The 21,883-nt window shown below is 41.3% G+C and overlaps 1 protein-coding gene across 1 annotated transcript in view; it reads right to left on the bottom strand.

Annotated features, from left to right (window-relative positions):
* ATP2A3 (ATPase sarcoplasmic/endoplasmic reticulum Ca2+ transporting 3) overlaps positions 1 to 14,753 on the bottom strand; it is a 177,464-nt gene extending 162,711 nt beyond the window's left edge. Inside the window, exon 1 of the mRNA XM_075264868.1 lies at positions 14,234 to 14,753. Within this exon, the coding sequence (XP_075120969.1) occupies positions 14,234 to 14,351 (118 nt within the window). The 5' untranslated portion in view covers positions 14,352 to 14,753. The remainder of the gene's footprint in view (positions 1 to 14,233) is intronic.
* Between the last annotated feature and the right edge of the window lie 7,130 nt (positions 14,754 to 21,883).

Below are 21,883 nucleotides of genomic sequence, written 5' to 3'. Positions count from 1 at the left end.
TGTGGCATTTGCCAAAGCGGGATGCTCACTTCATATGGCTGTATGTTCAGTTTTATATAGCCTAGAAAAAAAGGTTCTGGTATCTTATGGAAGTTGAGATTCTTAGTTTTCATATGCCAAGATTGCACGTTTGGCTATAATAAAAACAAAGACATCACTAGTTAAAAACAGAGACAAAATTGTGATTTTTATATAAATATAAATTTATATCTAGTTGATATCTCAGCTTTCCGAAGATGCCAGAACCATATTTATAGGTTGTATAAAACCGGAGATACAACCATTTGAAGTAATCACTCCCCTTTAGCAAATACTGCCGCTCTACATACTGGCAATACAAATATGTGTGGATTTCCCTGGTAACATCTCAGTTAGAGGGTTGCTAGGGAGAATTTTACAGTCTGTTTTCTATTACAAGGAAGTTAGATACAATAATGAAGTATATTACCAAAATGTTAACTAAACAACCCTAAACACAACAGCAACAAATAAAATAAAATCGGAGTTAACATTATTTTGTGATAGGCTTTACAGTATACTCATGGTCATAGGCAGCGACAGACTGGAGTCAACTCATTGAGATCCATGGGAGAGTTTTCTACACATGTACTGTGCAGGGAGAGAGAAGGCAAGCCAAGATATCATCTATTGTCAATAGTGGATGTAGTGTAATGCAGTGTAGTGTTATCTATAGAAGAAACATGCTCCTGTATGCAATGTAAATGAGGTGACTGCTGCAAAGTCATTCTATTGAAAAAGAACAAAACCCATACACTCATCTGTCCCCGATGCTGCAATGTCTCCCAGTGTTGTTAAGTCCTGCTGCTCCGGTCTTTTCTTTTGGTGGAAGTCCCCGCCACATGTGACCGATGAGGCCAATCAGCGGCCTAAAGAAAGGGACATGGAATGTCACAATGCAGCGAGGACTTCTGTTACAAGTAAATACAGGAGTAGTAGGGTCCGACCATGCTGGGAGACAATGGAGTACCGAGAACAGGTAAGTATAAGATTTTTTTTTTTTTTTTTTTTTTTTTAATGTTTGTCACCTTCCCTGGCCTAATATAAAAAAAGAAAAAACAGGTTTATCCTGGACAACCTCTAAGTTTAGTGGATAGAGGGAGTGTAGCAAGATTGAGTACTTCTTTTAAAATATAGATAGTGACACAGAAAATTAAAAATGAAATCATCAGATAGTCTTAATATGTTTAGCATAAAACTTAATTTAAAAAATAGGTCATTTTCTGGTGACACGGTCAGATGAAAATGAAGTCTAATCTACAGGTAGAAAGAGGAATTTATTAAGGCTACTCTTTCCTACACCATTCTTAGTAAAGTCTCCAACTGGTGCGAGGCACACCTGAATTATCTGGAGGCTCTAGCTTAATAAATCAGGAATCCTACTAAAGGCTATTTCTGTATGCAGTCATACATGGAAGGTCATCAATCACAATGTAGATTTACCCCCAGGACTGGATGACTATTTCTAAAAACAGAATGTAAAAAATATAATAGAATAAATAACAGGTTATGCCGGATCTTTTCCCACCAATCTGCCCTTCTCCTTCTGCTCTCTAACATATTGCAATAAGTTTTCACTATGACAGGTTAGCTTTAAATGTGGCCCTGTAGTAGGATGCCACCTTTGTCACAAAGCAGTTCATGACATTTGGGATCTGCTAGGATAGGCCGTTAATTTTACTTCAGTGCTAGTCTGACACCCAGCCCTCACACCAATAAGCTGTTCTCTGCACAGTGTACACATCTCTATACAATGTTTAGTAGTACAACTGAGCTTCTGCAGCCTAGCTTCCATTTAAGTGAATAGGTGACATAGTGCGGCATGACCACTGCACAGTATATGGAGACATCCGCTTTCAGCTCCATGCTCATACATACATTCATCTCAAATGAATGACCTCTCTTAAATGGAAATGGTCAGGGCAATTTGAGACACTAAACCACCCTGCAGTCCTTATGGACCAGGACTTAGTGTTCAAAATAGCAGTCGTAAAGCTGTCTGCGCCTGCAATTAAAAAATAAAAAAACCTTTATACTTACTTAGAGATGAGTCTAATGAGTTGCACTGGACTCATCTCTGATGCTCATGGCGCTTGTGCAGTGGTTCAAAGACACTGGGAAATTACACCTTGGCTTGATTGTGCATGCCCCATGAAGTCGAGATGTCTTTTCCCCAACTTCATTGAACCACTATGCAACCGCCTAGAGTACAGGCACTAGAAAATGTATAAAGCTTTTTTTTTTCACTACAAACGTCAACAGATTTACAACCTGGCTATTTGGGATATTAAACCTGAAATCCATAAGGACCCGTTGATGGTTTAGTGCCCTAAATTGTCCCGACAGGTTATCTTTGAGGATAGTTCTTGGATAACGTTTACCATCATCTTGATTTGGGCTAATACATACACAATACTACCACCATATACATTACATACAGCATCTTATGATTATAAATTAATACTACACTAATCATTACACTACGCTAATCATTTTAAAGGAATTATTACTGATTTAAACAGAATAATATGCGGGTGAGGACAGACAATGAAGACAGAGCCACATCCACTCCATGTCCAAAGCTTTAGCCGCACCTGCATGTAGCCAGAGGCCATCATAGGAGGGCAGGGCTCTGGACACCGCGCTGATCTCGTATCATATGTCCTCACCAGGAATATTGTACACTAACAATAAATAGTAATTTCTAGTGGGATAAAAACAAGCTGTATGTTTTATAGTAAAGAAATATACCAAAGCTCCATTTGCATTACAAATAAGGAGAAGGTTTTTAAGCCAAATATGAAATATTTTTGCTTATAAGGAAATTAGTATATGCAAACTAGTCACCATGACATAGGTTACAGCCTGCAAAGAAGAAAAAGGAACCTCAGAAAATAAAACAAGGTCTATGGAAATGATCTGGGATTCTGGACATAAAAACAGGAAATCTATATTAACATGTAGTAGTACTTTAGCTTGCTGAGAGACAAACAAATACACTGTAAACAAATAGGTTATTTATACTGAACAGGACATATGGCAGGTAGACCTGGAGAGAAACATCTCAACAGCACACTTTTTATTCAAGCCTCTTAACGCAGATATGCAAAAAACATAGCTATTCCCAATATACAGCGTGGGAGTGAAAATCAGGTGCATAAAAGAGATGAAAATGGAATATTTGCAATAAAATCTTGATTACAATTCAATTAAAACTACAGTCTTTAGGTTCAGATTATTTTCTGACCAAAAACAAAGTAATCATAGATTATAGGTGTTCCAGTTAAAAAGTTTTACTACACAACTAGTCCTAAAATAACAAATACATTATACTTGCTTGTACATTCAGTTAGATTCAGTGGAGAGTCTCCGTGACCATTGGCCCACACAGGAGCACAACAGATTGTCTGACATGCTCATGCAAATAAAAACAGGGGACCCCAACAGAGACTTATAATGTTTCACATATGGAATTCTTTGGATGCAACAGAAAAGAGAAAGAAAGGTCTTCCTCTATATTTCCTATTTCTTTATAATCCTCTTCTAGCTTTGGTACAAAAAAAAGTTAATGGAAAACTGCCACAAAAACTGTGATGGTTTTCCAAAAAGTGCATTGTGTGAAGCTACACTAATAAAGAGGTCACGCGTTGCAGAAAAGATGCATTTTGTGATCCCAAGCCCAGAATGGCTTCAAAAGGAATGGGAGATTTAACCCTTAGGGATGCAGCCTAAAAGTACTTAAATGGCCTTAATTTTCATATCTGACATGTGTCACTTTATGTAGCAATAACTTTGAGACGCTTTAACTTAAGTGGTTTTGAGATAAATGTTGGTAATCATTGTGGTAAACATTGATCTGATCTATATATATTTTTTGCATTTATTTATAGAGAAATAGGAAATCTGTAAATCTAAGAAAAAAAAAATATAGGAAAAATTGTAATTTTCCAAGTGTGAAATGTTCTACTTATTATACAGGTATACCTCCCAAATACATTATTAAATATTATCTACCATATATCTGCTTTATATCAGCATCATCTTTTAACAGTCCTTTAATTTATTTTGGACATTATAAATTTTTCAAGTCTAACAGTAATTTTTCCGATTCACAAGAAAATGTCCCACCACTTTAGTTTTGAAAGGGATTTTAAAGGTCTATATATTAGAAACCCTCATCCTCATAAATCACCCCTTTTTTAAAACTGCGCCTATCAACTAATTCGAAAGCACAATTGGGAAGTTTGTTAACCCTTTATGCATTTCATGGGAAATAAAAATATATGGAGGTGAAATTTAGACATTAATTTTTTTCAATAATACATTCATTCATCCAAACCTCAGTCAGAGCTGCATGATGGAGCAGTGTATTAAGCGGTATGTCAGTACCTATGTAGTCCGTATCAGAAGTAGGATCTTAAAACTTAACACCATCTTTAGTAGTGTCTAGCTATAAAATCTATAAACATACACCAACTATCATAATTACTTAGGGGGCGTTCACACTACCGTCGGTGTCCGACATGTAGTGTCCGCTCAAAATCTGTCACGGACACTAGGAGCGGACACTAGATGTGTCCGTGACACCTGTCATTCACTTGAATGGGCATCGGGTGCGTTCTTTTGCACTCCGTGCCCGTCCTTCCCTGTCCGCAAGAGAAGATGTCCGACTTCTCAAGCGGACAGAAAAACCCTGCATGCATGGTCATGTGTCCGTCACATGACCATGAACTGTATATCACATGACCATGAACAGATTTTTATGAATGGACTGAGCAGAAGGGAGAAGTGTAAGCACTTCCTTTGTTTTTCCCATTTCTCTTGGGTCAAAAAACTGCAGCAAAATGTGCAACAGAAAAAGGTGTTTTTCCGCAACTTGGGGCCTCCTCTTTAAAGTGTCCATACACATTTATTTGGACAACAGATATATCCCTATACATTTGGTTCATCTGAACAAGCATATATTGTGAATGGAAACAGGGGGGAAAGTGCTGCTAGACACTTCTGGAGGCAGCTTGTCTATTTGGCTTAACAAAAAGATGAGGCATTGAAATTCGTCATTCTTCATCCTTTTGTCCCCCAACAGAATCTTTTTAAGTGAATCATGAGACCTCTCTATATGTTAGACGTTTGTCCAATCCTGCCAAAATCCTTTGGGCTGGCCAATGATAGTCTCTTGTGTAATGGGACCTTTAGGCTAAGGCCCCACGGGCCGGAAACACCGTGGTTCACAGAGTTTTCCTCCGCGGACTTTCTGTTACCATTAGTGTCCACTCACATGGAGGAAAAAGGTGAGGAATTTGGTGTGGAATGTCAGCCCTGAAAAAAAGCCTCCCATTCACTTCAATGGGTTCCTAGCAGAAAAAGGAATGAGAGCATGGAGGCCCCTCCCCTCCTGATAGTACTCATCCATAGACGAGTACAGTGGAGGTGTTCCTCCCCGCTCTCACAGTACAGCGCTATAGGAGCTGCTGTGAAGAAGCACGTTCCTGACTGACTGTCAGGAACGCCCTAATGACGGTGAAGAGCTAAAGTACTGACACCGATAGCTCTTCATCTGGGGAACAGATCGTGACAGCCGACAGTGCGCTGAATTCAGTGAAATGTCAGCTTTCTAGCGGTATATAAAACCGCATGTGCTCCAAGTGGGGAAAGGTCCTCTTTAAGCTCAATAGCACAGACTATTCAATCAGGTATCATAGAAAGGTAGAATTCAGAGCAATACGCTCTATCCTATTTAAAAACAACAATCCTAAGTGTTCCCTTTAAAGATCAATCATAATAGGCTGTCATGTTGGCCTGTATTCAATGCATAAGTATAGAAATGTCAAGGACCCAAGAGTTAATGCAATGCAGATCTGATTAGATAGCAGACATTACATTAGCTTACCAGCTGCACAAATGCTTTAAATACTTATGTGTCATTTTTTTGGCTGTTAAATGAACCTGCAGCAGCTTGCTCAAATTCTGCTATTATAATCATTTCTATTTGTTCCATAAACATATGTAAAGCCTGGATGACAATTATATTAATAAACAAAGGTTTTGGACAATTAGGTAAGGAGTACAACACAACAGTAAAACATTTAGAGACATATCATTAAATAGATTTTCCAGCCCTAAAGCATATTTGATACTGACGGCCTCTCCACAGAATAGATCATTAGTATCAGATCTGTGGGACTTCAATACTTGGACCCTGCACAGAAGCATGCCATTATGCTTCTTATTTATTTAAGATAAACTCGATGACCATTTGATTTGTATGGGGGGGGGGGGCTTCCAACTGATGATTTATTTTGATACTCCATGTTTTTGTTTCAGTAGAAGACAAGCCACCACCACATAGTAGGAGATAATATTACAGGGTAGATAGATTTAGAGAGATTGCACAGTTGAACAGAGAAATATCTCATGTAGACAGATGAAGACTATGCACTTATGACAGGATAACAAATCTCCAAATTAGCGGGATACAAATGGGTTAAACAAGCACTGAAAAGGATTAAGGTGATTTAGGAGACTATAATCAGGAATGTAGCCAAGCCAGGCAGCTGTTTTACAATAGCCGTCTCCAGTTCGAATCTATTGTACATCAACCAATACTACAAATGTCCCTGGATAGAAAGAAACTCTATTTCATTATACTGAATGCCCACATATGATACGTACCACACGGGCCTGATGAACACATGAAAATATGTCACAGAATCTGGAAAAAATTGGCAAAGGACTGAGAAACTGACGAGTAAGCACCTGGTAGAATATTCTAAGAAAAATGCCAAACTGCATAAAGCATAAGGAGAGCAATATCAAATTTACTGAAAAGGGCAGAACTGTATGTATTAATAGTAATGTACCAGTCAAAAGTTAACCACTTCAGCTTCCTCTTTGTAGGGTCAATTCATATATGGTCAATGGTATTTTTTGTGTTTGTTAGGGGGCTTCACACTTGCGCCCATGTCCGCCAGGTCTCTGTCCTATTCCCCCAGAGAAACTGCATAGGGGATGGCGGTCAGTTTAATAACCCATTCAAAGCGTACTGCCGGTGTCCGTATGCAGCCTCTCCGCAGGGAAACTGGGTTTTTTTTTGGCCGGACACAAAGTCCTGCACGTCCAATTTTGTGTCCGGACAGAAAAAAGAAAAAAAAAGAAAAAAAGAAAAAAAAACAAAAAACAAACCTGTTTTCCAGCGGAGAGGCTGCATAAGCCACTGCAGTCAGATTTAACATCTATATTGAAATAATGTAAAGTTTACACATACATTCTACAGTTGCAGCATATTTTTCAGAGTTTTTCTCAAAATTTTTTTATAGAACTTTGAAAAAGTCAGACAAATGTGTGTACTGGAGTACTGGTCTCCTTCACACAAACTTAGGGCGGGTTCACACCTGCACCCGGTCTCCGCTTTCAGGTTTCCATCTTCTGCCTGAGAAACTGGACAGGACACGGAAAGTGGCAGTCAATTATCAAACCCATTCACCCACGAGCGTCTTCTGCTCTCCGTGGCAAAACCGGGTTTTATTAACCAGGCACAAAGTTGGAGATGCAGGACTTTGTGTCCGGTTAAAAAAAAAAATGGTTTCACCGCGGAGACCAGAAGACGCTCATGGGCGCTTACCGGTGGACACTGAATGCCAGGTTTCCGTCAACTGTCAGCAGAATATGGAAACCCATGAAGCGAATGAAATGTACTGTCAACCTCCTCCTTCATCAGATCTTGTTTGCTCCTGGGTAAAACATTTCTTTATATAGTTCTCAGTTCTATCTGTAACATGATATTTAAAAACAAAGAAAACTCAGTATAAACTGCTTTAGGCCAGGGCCCATGTTGCGAAATCGAACTGGAAAAAAAAATGCATCATTTTAAAGTTTCGGCAAAGTGGATGAGAATCCCAGCCACACATTGCAGAAAAATATCTGCAGCAGATATGCTGCAATTCCAAAAATTGTTGCATTTTTGTAAATCGCAGCCTGTCAATACCTATGGAAACATTAGCATTTTCCATATAGGTAGAATAGGGACAGAAAGCATGTGATGCGTTTCCGCCATTTTTTTTCTTCAGCACTTTTTGGCTGTGGCTATGTGGGGCCTTAGCCTTACATGGATATGGATGATATAAAAGGGACGTCCAGTAGATGTTATCCAACTTTCTATTATACTTTGTTTTAATGTCCAAGATCTCTGCTTACTGTTAGTAACTAGTATCATTCTTGTTCATCCAGGTTGAAAACAAGGCCTGACCTTGTATTGACAGGTGCTTGGTAGACATCGGAGAAATGCAGAATAAATCTGATTGTGCAGAATTGACTGAAAAGATAGATGATTCCCCTTACTGTAGCAACCGCTCCAGAAGTTCACTATGCACAGCTTTAAAGGGCCTCTATCAGCAAAATGATGCGTATGAGCCCCATATATGCCTGAATAGCCTTTAAAAAAGCTATTCAGGCACCTCTAATCTTATTTTAAAAGCTCCCCCCGTTTTTAAACAATACCCTAAAAACTATTATTAAAATCATACTTACCTGTGCACGGTGGGCGGTTCGTACACTGGTGGACGTCATCTTGCTGGCATGCCTGCCTCTGTGTCTTCTTCCAGTGACGTCCTCCTGCGCTCGCTCTTCCAAGCTTTCCAGTGGCGTGACCAGGAATGGTGGCGGGGCCCCGTGGCGAACTTTTGATATGCCCCCCCCCCCCCCCCCACGCCGAAGATCTTGACCAACTGACCACTACCCTCACACACACACACACATTTCTATACACTATATAGCCCCATGGTGGCCACAGCACACAGTATTATGCCCCATAGTGGCCCCTGTACGCAGTATTATGCCCCATTGTGGACACCCATGAACAATTATTATATTCTGGGATCTTTGCAGACCCCAGAGTATAATAATCAGAGACCCAGGGGGGGATAAAAAAAACCAAAAAAAACCTGTTGTTACTTACCTATCTCCCGGCTCCGCTGCATTCTCCGGCGCTGTCAGCCATCTTCAAGGACGCAGGCCTGGTCATGTGACGTCATGCAAGTAGGCTCCAAGCATTACCCGGAGCGCGGAGAGCTAAGTAACAGTTTTTTAATGTTCCCTTACCTGTCCTGGGCCTCCAATCACTATACTCTAGGTCCAAAAAGAACCCCCTCAAAAAAAAAAAAAAAAATGGCGCCGGAGCATGCGCAGTACGCTCGCGAACTTCTTCATTCCAGAAGAAAAGAAGTTGAAGGTGTGGAAGAGCGAGCCCAGGAGGACATCGCTGGAAGAAGACACAGAGGAAGGCATGCCAGCATGATGACGTCCACCAGTGCACGAACCGCCCACTGTGCACAGCTATGATTTTAACAACTGTTTTTAGGGTATTATTTAAAAACGGGTGAGTTTTTAAAATAAGATTAGCGGTGCCTGAATAGCCTTTTTAAAGGCTATTCAGGCATATATGGGGCTCATACGCATCATTTTGCTGATAGAGCCCCTTTAAGTGGACAGTAAAAGTGTGGCCACACCAAGAAAAAGGAAGATGGCAGACAGCAGCAAAAAACTGAAAGGAGCAGATGAATTTGTAATGTCAGCCCTTGTATAGAGGGCATATAGGAAGCTGTTCATGGAGCTGGAGAATTAGATAAGCAGAGTAAGGAAAGAAGAGAAAATGTGTTGGGCTGTAGGCTCCAAGACGACAAGGCATGTCTTGGAGGTAGATCTCAGGGGAAAGTTTCCTGCAGTGAAATAGAGGATGTATCAAACACTGTTCCTTACCTCTTATCTGTGTACTAAGTCAACAGAAAATAATTGGTGCATCAAAATAAAAAAAAAAATCATTATTTAAAATAAAGGAGGTATCTTCCACAATTAGGAATGAAGGTTTCTACTGCAACGTAGAAAAAGGGCCTTTAGGCTAAGGCCCATGTTACAAAACTCTGCATTTTTTTCTTCCCCTATTAAATATATGGGGGAATGGCTAGGGCACCTAAAATTAACATGCTGCATTTTCAAAAACACAGCTTTTCCCAGCTCTTTATTTCTGCAATGTGTGGATGAGATTAACCAAAAACTCGTTCACATTGCTGGTACAACAAAATAACATTGGGGTTTTAACACCACATGTGCCCAAATCCATGAAAGGTCCTCTTTAAGGCTAATGCCTCACATTGTGGAAAAGCTGCTTTTTTTGTTTCAGATTTTGCTGTGTTTTTGAATGTCAGGAGTGGGTTGAGAGGAAAGGCTTGTATGAGAGCTTCCTTTTTATTTCATATCCCTTTTGAAATCTCTCCGTCTCAAGCCGTAGTTTATGAAAATACAGCTTTTCCACGGCAGATTTTTTTTTTTTTTTTTGCAGGTTTTGTTAAGTTTTTTTTGAGTCAAAGCCTATATAAGGAAAGGGAAATATATAGGAAGCTCTTATATTTCTACCTTATCTTAAAATCACTCCTGGCTTTGGCTTAAAAAAAAAAAAAAAAATAAAAAATAGCTGTGTTTCCACAATGTATGGCCTCATCGTTAAGGGGCACAGCACTGTACCGCCTGCTCTCAAGATCAAATCGGAGTCCTGGTAATTGATCTCCCACCAATCACCAATGTCTGTCCCATTTGTAACATCAGCAACTAAGGCCAGAACTTGTCACTGTCACTTCTTCCCCGGTAAAGCCTTCACTGATCCAAGGTACAGGTTTTCCTTTCTCAGTTGCACAAATCATCTTTCCTGTGAACATCAGGTTTAAAGAGCGAGGATTTATTTTGACTGTTGGGGTGAAAGGATCTGAATTATGGATGAAGATTTTTGATCTCTTCAGTTCTGCTGAAAGTGTGAGGACAAATACATGTGGTCATAAACATGCATGTGACATGTATGAACACTTCACATTCTTAATTTTTATTTCTAGGCTCTGTTTTGGTCACACTTGGTCACACTATGTTGCATTTTTATGTTAACGCAATAGACGCTGCTGTGAGGAAGGGCGTTCCTGACTGACTGTCAGAAACACCTTTCTGACAGTGAAGGGCTATGGTACCGACAGCGATAGCTCTTCACCGGGGGAATAGAACGGGAAAGCCGATAATGCACTGAATTCACGGCACTGTCGGCTTTCTAGAGGTATATTACACTGCATGTGCCCCAAGAGGTGAAAGGCCCTCTTTAAGTGAAAGCACTAATTGATTTTGGGTTGTCCCAAATCTCTGTGTACGTGCTATGCAAAACCACTTGGCTATAACAAGAAAAAAACGTTAGTTAGTGCTTTCTTTTGCTTAAAGGGGTTGTCTGGACCGAAATTGATTTTTTTATACTGATAAGCTATCAACATCATAGATCATCAGTACAGCACAGATCCCATATTGATGGCCTATCCATTTGGGGCAGCACAATCCCTTTAAGAAAATGGAAGCTCTAACTGATGAATATCTTTTTCTCATTATAAGCCAAGTGGTTTTGCATACCATGTAGCCAGAAACAAAGGACAGCCCATAATCAATTAGTTCATTGTGGCACTGTGAATAATAATCAATTAATCATGGTCAATTCACCTGTGGATAGGTCAACAGTACGAATAATCGATGTGGGGACGGATAAAAACTGTATATGACAAAACACATATGACTGTGATCCGTCCAGGAATAAACAGTCTGTAAGTAGGCAGTATTTCCTATGTGAATGTAACTTACTCGATCCTAGAGAGTTATAACATCATCGGCAAATAAAACCAGCATTACCCAGAGGGAGCACATTTGTGCGCCCCTAGGTCTGCTTTCTTATCATAACCAGTGCAATTGCAGTTTCGCCTGGTGTTGAAGCTTAGGCCTGGTTCACATCTGCGTTCGGGGAGTCCGCATGAGGACCCCAAACAGACTACCAAACGCATTGGCAAGCAGAAAACTTATGAAAGCACACAAACCCCATAGACTAGAATTGGGTCCGTGTGCTTTCCGCGCAGTGCGGATAGAAAGGTACTTCACAATCTACTTTTCCGTGCGAAGACCGCATGGAAAACACATAGACCCCATTATATTCTATGGTGTCCATGTGCTTTCACTGCACACCACTTGCCAATGCGTTCGTTAGTCCGTGCGGGGGTCTCCATGTGGACTCCCCAAATGGATTACCGAACACAGATGTGAACCAGGCCTTAGTCAGGTTTTTCACTTGACTAAAGCAAAACTGTAATACCATACACAGCCTATGAACAGAAGTGGTGCTCTCTATAAAAAGAAATACAATCTTTTCCCCGAATCTTACAGAAACCCTTTAAGGCTTGGGTTAATAAATAATAATAAATTTTATTTATGTAGCACCAACATATTCCACAGCGCTGTACAATTTGTAGGGTTCAAATACAGCCAGAAAGATGCATTACAAAGAAAGTCATTTCACACAATGTCACTGAGGGCCCTGCTCGCAAGAGCTTACAATTGGGTTACTGCTACTTATGTAACAGATGCAAGAATTACGGTAATTGAGTTGCACAAAAAGGCATATGTGTAACTTTTATATGATAAAATATCAAGAAGAAAAAAAATCTGAATTAAAAAAAAATATATATATGCACAGGTCAGATGGAAATCAGTGCGTAACTCCAGAGCAGGAGCCTAGTTATCAGATCTCCAATTCCAAATTATGATACATTTAAGAAAAATGTAAAGGTGGGAATTTATTAACCTATCCATACCAATTTTCTTATGAATTTGAGATAGGTGTTAATGTAGTGCAATTTTTGTTGCATGGCTCTTTCTTACTTCAAAGATGTACCAAACTGTTTGTTCTGGAACTCACTTTTTGTATAAGTGGGCGGAGAGGGGTGGGCAGCAAGGCGGGCTAAGATGGGAAGCCTCGGGTACATAAATCTGTACATGAAATCTATTTCAGTGCCTGACTGATGTAAACTTCAATTTTGGTCCTCAGGAGTGTGCCTGATTTAATAAAAGAATGGAGCCTCTTAAGAATTCAGGAGCATCACACTAGTTGTGAACTTTATCAAGACTGGCGTAGGAAATACCTTATTTAGTGAATTAAAGAGGACATTTCCTGTCCTTGGAGATGGGTGATATTATATACCAATAGAAAGCTGACAGTGTGCTGAATTCAGAGCCTGGGTGTTGGCGATATCGGTGCTGTTAGTGTCGCCACTGATATCCCTCCATTATCAGAAAGGTGGGATCATCAGTCATTGCTGGACTGTAAGGAATGCCCCCCCAACAGTACTCTTTCGTAGCCTTGTATTGTAAGTGGGGGCGTCCCTTATAGTCTAGTGATGACGCTGAGCTTTAAGGCCGACCATTCTGATGGTGAAGGGTTATCAGTGCCAAAACTAACAGCACCCAGGCGCATACTAGCAGAGCTTACAGTTCGCAGAATTCAGCTTTTTAGCAGTATATAATACCGCCCGTCTCCAAAGGCATAAAAGGTTCTCTTTAAGATGTTGTCAAGATGCTTTACAGATACAATGACAAATGCACAACATCTTTTCATAAGAAGTCACCAACATAGATGCCTGCCCTGCCTCTGGTAATAGCACAACTGGATAGTTTACATATTGTTTATTTTTGTGTTTTCTAGCATTTGCAAGATTTTCTTTATGTTATGTATACACTTGCAAATGTTAGAAAACATGAAAGTAAATACTTCAGAGATAAGAAATTTGGTTCCTGTCACTCTGACAGCAATGCTGCAGATTGTGGCACCAACACTGGTACATGATGTGCCACCTGCGTGACTTAATGCTTTCACAGCCGTGTAAATCCCCCAAGTGTGACAGAAGTGGCACCTGTAATATATATATATATATATATATATATATATATATTTATAGTATAGTATGTAATGTGTCTACTATCTTCCTACTGAGCATTGCAGCTCCTCTTCATTGCCACCACATGCCCAGTGAGGGGGCACAGGTAAGATCAGTCAGCAGCTTCTGACTAAGGTCTGCCATGCCTTCTTGGCTCAGATCTCAGCCCATCTGCTTCTTGCCTCACTTTACATGTGTACAAATAAGCCCCATCCTGGTGAGCAGCACTTCACAGGTGTGGGGGCCGCGGTTCTGTAGCGGAAGTCATGGGTGAGGTCTCTCGTACATGATAGGTACAGGCAGTCCCACCCGTACTACAAGTACCAGCAACCCCGGCGCTAAGCCCCCAGCAGTGTGTAGCGTCCAGAGGCCTGACACTAGTCCGGAGGACAGAGCAGCCCACAGCCAATGACCTGATGCGGACTCCGGCCACTACTCACCGTTCGGTCCATACTTGTCTCTGTTCCTCCTGACCTGCTCGGTGCTCAGCCCGCAGCTCTCATTCACCTGGAAGTGGCGGAGCACCTCGGACACAGGCTTGGCGTGCGCGCTGTCCATGGTGGTCTTGTGCTCCCTGCCCTCAGACAAACAGAGCGGGTGTAGACGGAGGAGGACGGGCTTGCACTATTAGGAGTGGGCTCTCTTGTCACCTCCTCTCCCGGGGGGAGCTGTGTGTCCCTACAGCCGTACACCTTGTCTTCCTATAGTGAAAGGTGAGCTCCGGTGCGGGATCCGCCTCTGCCCTGACTAGCTGCAGCTCTTACACTCCCCTCCTTCTGTTCTCCGCTCCTGCCATGCCGAGCCCTGACAATCCTACTCTCTGCTCTGTGCCACCATAGATGAGCGCTTCGTGCTGCACTATTACACTATTAGCAGCGAATGCTCTGACTGAAAGTTCCTGTTCTGTGGTAACTTACTTATCCTGTGCTACCTGAAGCCTGCTCATTGGTTGCTGTCAGCACCCAAATAGCGCCAGCCCCCGCCACGGCTCCTAGCCTCTGCCCATTGGCCTCGGCTGCTTGTACATTAGCATGTTGAAGATGCAGCCTTCGGTAATTTTACAGTGGAAACTGTTTTTCGAGCATGTATAGATATGGGCAGCCCTCCTCTCCCTCCCAGCTTCACTTCCTCTTATTCAGCTACAAGTGCAAGCTACAAGCTGGGGTGCAGCGAGGAAGGGGTTAACGCGGGAAACCACAGCGCTGGGGAGATAACGCTGACGGTTGTCTTGTTATGGAAAGTATTGCAATGCATTTGTGCATATTTACATGGGGACGGGATCATCGTGTGTGACTAGTGGCGATTGGTATGGCTGACATGACGTGTGGGCACCACTACATGAGAGAAAAGCAGTCCCATCACTGGGCACATAAGTGGTGCTGTGCCATACCAACCTGTCTTCATGGTGACACACACCCCACTACATATGAAGAACAGCTTGGCATTAGTAGCAGGGCCAGGGAAGACCCTCTGCCACATAAGAACATAGCAGTATCAGAAATGCCATAATGCATGTGCCAGAAAGTTTCTATCGTATACAGTACTCTAAAAGGCATCGCTACACTTTGCAGTTATTTTGTGGCTTTTTCCACAATTTTTAGAAATTGCTACAAAAAGGCAACCTGTGAATAAATCATATGGGGCTGAAGAGTTAGACATTGTAGATATATACTAAATACTCTTAACCCTTTAAGGGTGCAGACGTAACTAGGAATGGGAGGGCCCCAAATCGAACATTTGACATGAAAAGACCCCCAGAGTATAATGATATTGTTTGTGGGGTTCGCGGGCCCGCAGCCTCACCTAAAGATCCCGACTCCTGCTCTCAGCCTCCTCCACAAAAGGGGAAGCGCAGGCGGCCATGAGCTGGAGCGAGGATTGGTAAGTAAATAGGACCCATTACCTGCTGGGGTTAATCCAGCAGGTAACGGCCTATTACCGTAAAAAAAAACACCACCACACATCAGGGGCACACTGGGCCCCCTAGTGTCCCAGGCCATGTGGCAGCCGCTACCGCTGCTACCCCAGTAGATACGCTCACTCCCCTGGGTGCAACCTTTTTCATATTTTCTTTTCCCGCCTTCCAAAATTCATAACTTATTTAAAATTTTTGTTAACATAGCTATGTAAGGACTTACTCTTTGTGTGATGAGTTGTATTTTCATTTGGCACAATTTTGATTAGCTTTTATTAATATTTTTGGGGGGTCAGTGTAAAAAAAAACAAAAAAACAACATAATTCTGTCATCATTTTTTGCGGTGTTCACTCCACATTTAAAGTGACATGGCAGCTTTATCCAGCAGGTCATTTCAAGTACGGCGATACCATATTTATATTAATTTATTATGTTTATTGCTTTATTTATGTTTAATCATTTTTTATTGAAAGCATTTTTGATTAACAGGAAAGGAAGAGTTAAACAAGGCAATATAATATAGTGCAAAGAGAAGTGTACAAGCCTCACAAGAGACAGGACTGCCATAGGTGGATAAAATATACACCAACAGGTCCACTTATAAAAAAGAAGGAAAAAACATAACTAGGAAAATGGACGTCGGGGAGGAGAGTAGGGTTCAGGGATCTGATGTAGCAGTGAGGTGCAGATGATGAGAGGATTATGAGAGGGGACCACCACGCTGCCTCCAACCACATGGCATACTCAAGAATTGCTTTTAGGGTCCATTCACACGGAGAAAAATGGCGCTTTATTTGGCGCTGATTTTTCAGTGCTGAAAAAAAGCCTCCCATTGATTTCAATGGGTTCTGCTAGCTTTTTTTTCCCACTAGCGGAGTTTTCCACACTGAAAAAAAAGCCTCCCATTGATTTCAATGGGTTCTGCTAGCTTTTTTTTCCGCTAGCAGGGAAAAAAAGCTAGAGGCACCCACTGAAGTCAATGGGAGGCTTTTTTTTTCAGCGCTGAAAATTCAGCGCCAAATAAAGCGCCATTTTCCTCCATGTGAATGGACTCTTGCTAATTTTTGATAATGGACGATCCTGGATTCACACTATTCTAATGCCTATCGCTTTTGTAATGTTTAGTTGACAGAGATATGTGAGAGCTCTTTATTTCTGGGGCAAATTTGAACTTTTTATTGGTGCCAATGTTTAATTTAATATGTATAACTTTTTGATCACTTTTTATTGCTTTGTTTTGGGGAAAAATATGTTATTTTCCGTATTGCAGTATATATTATGTTACGGCTTTTACCATACGGGATAAATAACACTATTTTTGGATAGAGAGGGCTTATACGCACTTAGTTATACCTAACATGTTTGTTTATGTTATGTGAGGTTTTTTTTTTAAATGTTTACTTTTATTTTTACTTTTTCAGAAAGGGGTGATATTGAAGAAAAACTGAATTTCTGCAACTTTCTTACAGGCTTTGTTTTCATGGAGTTCACTGTGCTGCCAAAATAACATGTCACTGTCTATGGGTCGGAACAATTCCAGGGATACCAGATAGTCTCCCGGCTGTCATAGTAACTGATCTCCTGCCCTAGATCTCGCTCCAGGTGCTGGTGAACTACATAAAGATGGTGGTGCTTATGTGCTTTGCCTTAAAGGGGATTTCTGGGCAAGAATTTTTTTTTTTTTTTTTTAAATCTGTTAGTGTTATTAATGGGTTAAAAATACACCCATATACTTTTAGCAGTGCTTTGGGTGATGCCTGGGTTTCTGTGGGAGCTCCTGGCATCCTCTTCATTTGTTTATGGTGTTTGGTTCCTACTATGTAGTTTCCTGTGTACCTTCCACACTACCTTTCTGTCACTGCTCCACCCCCTCACCCCTTCCTGTCTCTCTAGCTAAGTTATACTTCCCACTACTGTATGCCCACCCACCCCCTTGTCTTCCTAGCTAAGTTATCCCACCCACTATTAAGACCCCTCCCCCAACCACCTGCCCACCCCTCTGCATCATACTTACCTATCTTCTGCTTGTGTGGAGTGCTAAGGTCAAACTGTGTTGGGCTATATCTGAGATCCCACTACCGCTATTATTATACTCGGGGGGTCTTTTCAGACCCCCCGAGTATAATAATCGGAGCCCCAGGGGAGGTGAGGGAACATAATAAACAGTGTTACCTCCCTGGGATTCGATATTAATTCTAGCAGGCTTCGGGCCTATATGGTAATGTCCCAGATGTCACATGGTCTAGAATATTACCATATAGGCCAAAGCCTGTGCTAGCAGTACCATATAGGCCCGAAGCCTGTGCTAGTAGTGATAGCCTGTTACTGCTAGCACAGGCTTTGGGCCTGTAGGGCAACAGGCTGTTACTGCTACCACAGGCTTTGGGCCTATATGGTAATATCCCAGACCACGTGACGTCTGGGCGTTACCATATAGGCCCGAAGCCTGCTAGGATTAATATCGGATCCCGGAGAGGTGAGTAAAACTGAGGCTCCGATTATTATACTCGGGGTCTGAAAAGACCTCTGAGTATGATAATAGTTCATGAGTGTGCACCTGTGGGGCATAATATAGGCTGCTGGGGCCGCTGTGGGATAAATATTTATATAGGGGTTGGGTGCATGGAAAACTGAGGAGTCAAAGATGTCTGTGTTTCAAACTTCAGAGACAAGTCACAGCTGGAAGAAGTGGTCATGGCGGTCCAAAGGGAAGAGATGGGAAATGTAGGAAGACTTCCCCTGTATTACTGCACAAAATAATAGGCGGACGATCACAAGATGAACAACAATCACACCCCCCACCCCGGACTCAATACAGGGGGGGGGGGGGGGGGCGTCTTTTGATCGTCCACTTCAGGCAGCAGAGAGGCTAGGTTCACCACTGCCTTTGTCCCGTATAAGATAACTTCAGCCAATAAGTGGCTGAGATGTATTACTTTGTTCAGGGACCCCCTAAACAGAAATCCAAGCGCAGATGTGAATCTAGCCTAAATTATAAGATATATTTTGCTGGAACAGCACAGCACCTTCTTTACTAGACACCGGAACTAAAACTGAGAAAAAACTAGATTACATTACCAATTTCTATTACATGGTGCTGACTGTAAAGATGCATGCACACAGGCACAGAATTGAGTCACAAAGGTTCTGTGCACCATTATAAGCTTTTTTTGGGGGGAGGTGGAGATGTAGCTACTAGAGGTGAGCGAACACTGTTCGGATCAGCTGATCCGAACAGCACGCTCCCATAGAAATGAATGGAGGCACCTGTGACGCTGACTTTGCCGGCGTCCGGCGTCAGAGGTGCCTCCATTCATTTCTATGGGAGCGTGCTGTTCGGATCGGCTGATCCGAACAATGTTTGCTCATCTCTAGTAGCTACCAGGCAAAGTCTACATGTGTAGAAGACTAGAAGATGTCATGATTTTTTTTATTTTTTTTCCAGATTTCATAAAGAATTGGAAGCATATATAGTTACAGTAAAGGCTGTATATACTTCTGCCATAGCCCTATTATTTTTTACTGACTTTGTTCATGAGCTCTCAGGTGAAGCAACTCGATGGCAGGGATTTCTAAGGCATAAGACTCTTGCATTTAATGGAAAATCTATCTGTGCTTTAAGCGCTGTTGTCAGGAAATGCTGGAAAGAACTGCCTGCTTATTTACATCTCTTCCATGTGAATGAAATATGCACACACAATGTTCTACAAACAATTACCCTCTGTAATTGAACTCATAAAAGTGAGCAGTCGGGACCAAATTTTGAGGTAGTGTGTGTCAGCCCTATTGTTGCAGGAAGCCCTGGTTGGGAAACAGTGCCCCTATTACATTACAGACAAATAACTATAATGAGCACATTGTATAGGTTGCTGCTCTAGTATTTTTAGACTAATATTTTGAAGTGTTTTCACCGTATTCCTCTCCCCATGCTACATTGATAGGATTCACAAAGCTAAGATAGACTCGGATTTATTGACAGATGGAAGTATAAAAAGTGACTTTAACCCTGTTCACTAAAAAATAAACAACTGCGGTACTTCCATCTCAGACATTTATGGGATATTTATATAATGTTTGCAGGTCCCATCTTGTGGTCATTGACAGGGGAATATATTTATGTGCAGCTCTATTTACTTCTATTGAAGTTCTTAAAATAACCAGTCAAGTGTGCTTGGATATTTTTGAAGACAACTCAGAACTGAAACTTTAGATCAGGTGACCGGATATATAATACAATGGACAAAAAAATGCTTTTCAGCAAAATCTACAAAAATGAACACGAGGTTCTTAGTATACATATTGATCAAGGTGCATAAGCTTACTAGCCACTTCATGGCAATCTCTATGTAGTGGGTCCCTACTCTACTGGATGCGGTGCTGCCTTGTCACAAGTCCAAGCACCCAGGCTCTGGGCCACACCGCCCCACAGAAGCAGTAGATACCATGCAGTACCGTACCATGTGAACAGATCTAAAAAAAATCACCTTACCATATTGCCCCAGTCAGAGGACTGTGAGCTAGTAGGTGGGTCCCTTTTGCAGTCTCCTGCTAATTAAAAACACTTGGACCAAATGGGAGGAGTGCTGGTACCAAGTGAGGGGACAGACTTACCATAATACAATGGAGAAAAAAGACATGGAGTGCACATCCAATTGATCTAATGCTTTTAAAGAGGACCTTTCACCTCCTGGGGCATATGTGGTGTAATACACCACTAGAAAGTCGAAAGTCGGCTTTCCCGTTCTGTACCCCCGGTGAAGAGATATCGGTGCTGGTACCGTAGCTCTTCACTGACAGGCAGGAACGCATTTCTGACAGTCAGGAACGCCCTTCCTCACAGCAGCGTCTATTGTGCTGTACTGTGAGAGGGAGAGTTCCTTACCGCCTAGCCATGACGCTGAACGGTGAGGAACGCCTCCCTCCCCTCCTGATGGTACTGCTGTGCTGATAGCTGCTGTGAGGAAGGGCGTTTCTGACTGACTGTTAGAAATGCCCTTCTGACAGTGAAGAGCTACGGTACCGACACGATAGCTCTTCACCTATGGCACAGTACGGGAAAGCAGTAAGTGAAAGGTCCTCTTTAAGCAAAATCTACAAAAATGAACATGAGGTTCTTAGTATACATATTACTCAAGGTTCATAAGCCCACTAGCTACTAGCTAGTGAAGCCAAAAAGTGTGGTGTTGGCTGTGGCTGGCCCTGGTTTTCAGCCTAAGTGTCACAGTTATAAACTGATGGCTTTACTGTAAATCTTCCGATTTAGAAGGGAAGTAAGAATGATGTGTCTTTCTCCTGAAGTATGTCTCCTAGTCCAACTACTGCGTCAACGGTCCTCAGAGTTGACCATTTAATGGTGTCCTCAATGCTGAATAATACAGGTAAATACTCATCCATCTGACCGGCTCAGAGTTTACACATATACTGTATATATATATATATATATATATATATATATATATATATATATATATATACTGTATATATATATATATATTTATATTTGTACATAATATAAATAATTACATGAAATTCATATGATTTAATCGATGGTGTTAGTAGAATTGTTGTGTTGTTTGCATTACATTACATTACATTTGCATTAATTTATACAATTAAGTAACTTAGAAAAACTGAAATTTCTATGGGGGATGAAGATTGATTAGGATTTTTGTGTGACTTTATGGTGAACTCTAAAGCACATTGCCACCAGAGATGCAGTTCTTTCCAGGACAGGTTTGACCCATATATTCCAAATTGTTAGGTTTTTTAAGAAACCAAATAAATGTCAATTTATATCGGACAAACTAAAATGCCCGCTGTCTCATGTATTGTGCAGTGAAAATACAGAAGACACACATGTCTGAGATTCTTCAACAAAATTCTGTCAGGAAACACACAGATGATGGATGAAAGATGGGTGCACATTCATTGAGGGGCAGGCCACCTCCTCGTAAGATTCGACACTTAGACACAGTTGAACCGCACTGCAATAGGGTTATGCTTCTCAATAGTTATATATATACAGTCCTATGAAAAAGTTTGGGCACCCCTATTAATCTTAATCATTTTTAGTTCTAAATATTTTGGTATTTGCAACAGCCATTTCAGTTTGATATATCTAATAACTGATGGACACAGTAATATTTCAAGATTGAAATGAGGTTTATTGTACTA

This window comes from Leptodactylus fuscus, chromosome 2 (genome assembly GCF_031893055.1).
Source record: "Leptodactylus fuscus isolate aLepFus1 chromosome 2, aLepFus1.hap2, whole genome shotgun sequence".
Lineage (NCBI taxonomy): Eukaryota > Metazoa > Chordata > Amphibia > Anura > Leptodactylidae > Leptodactylus > Leptodactylus fuscus.
This window is presented reverse-complemented; position numbering and strand designations above follow the sequence as displayed.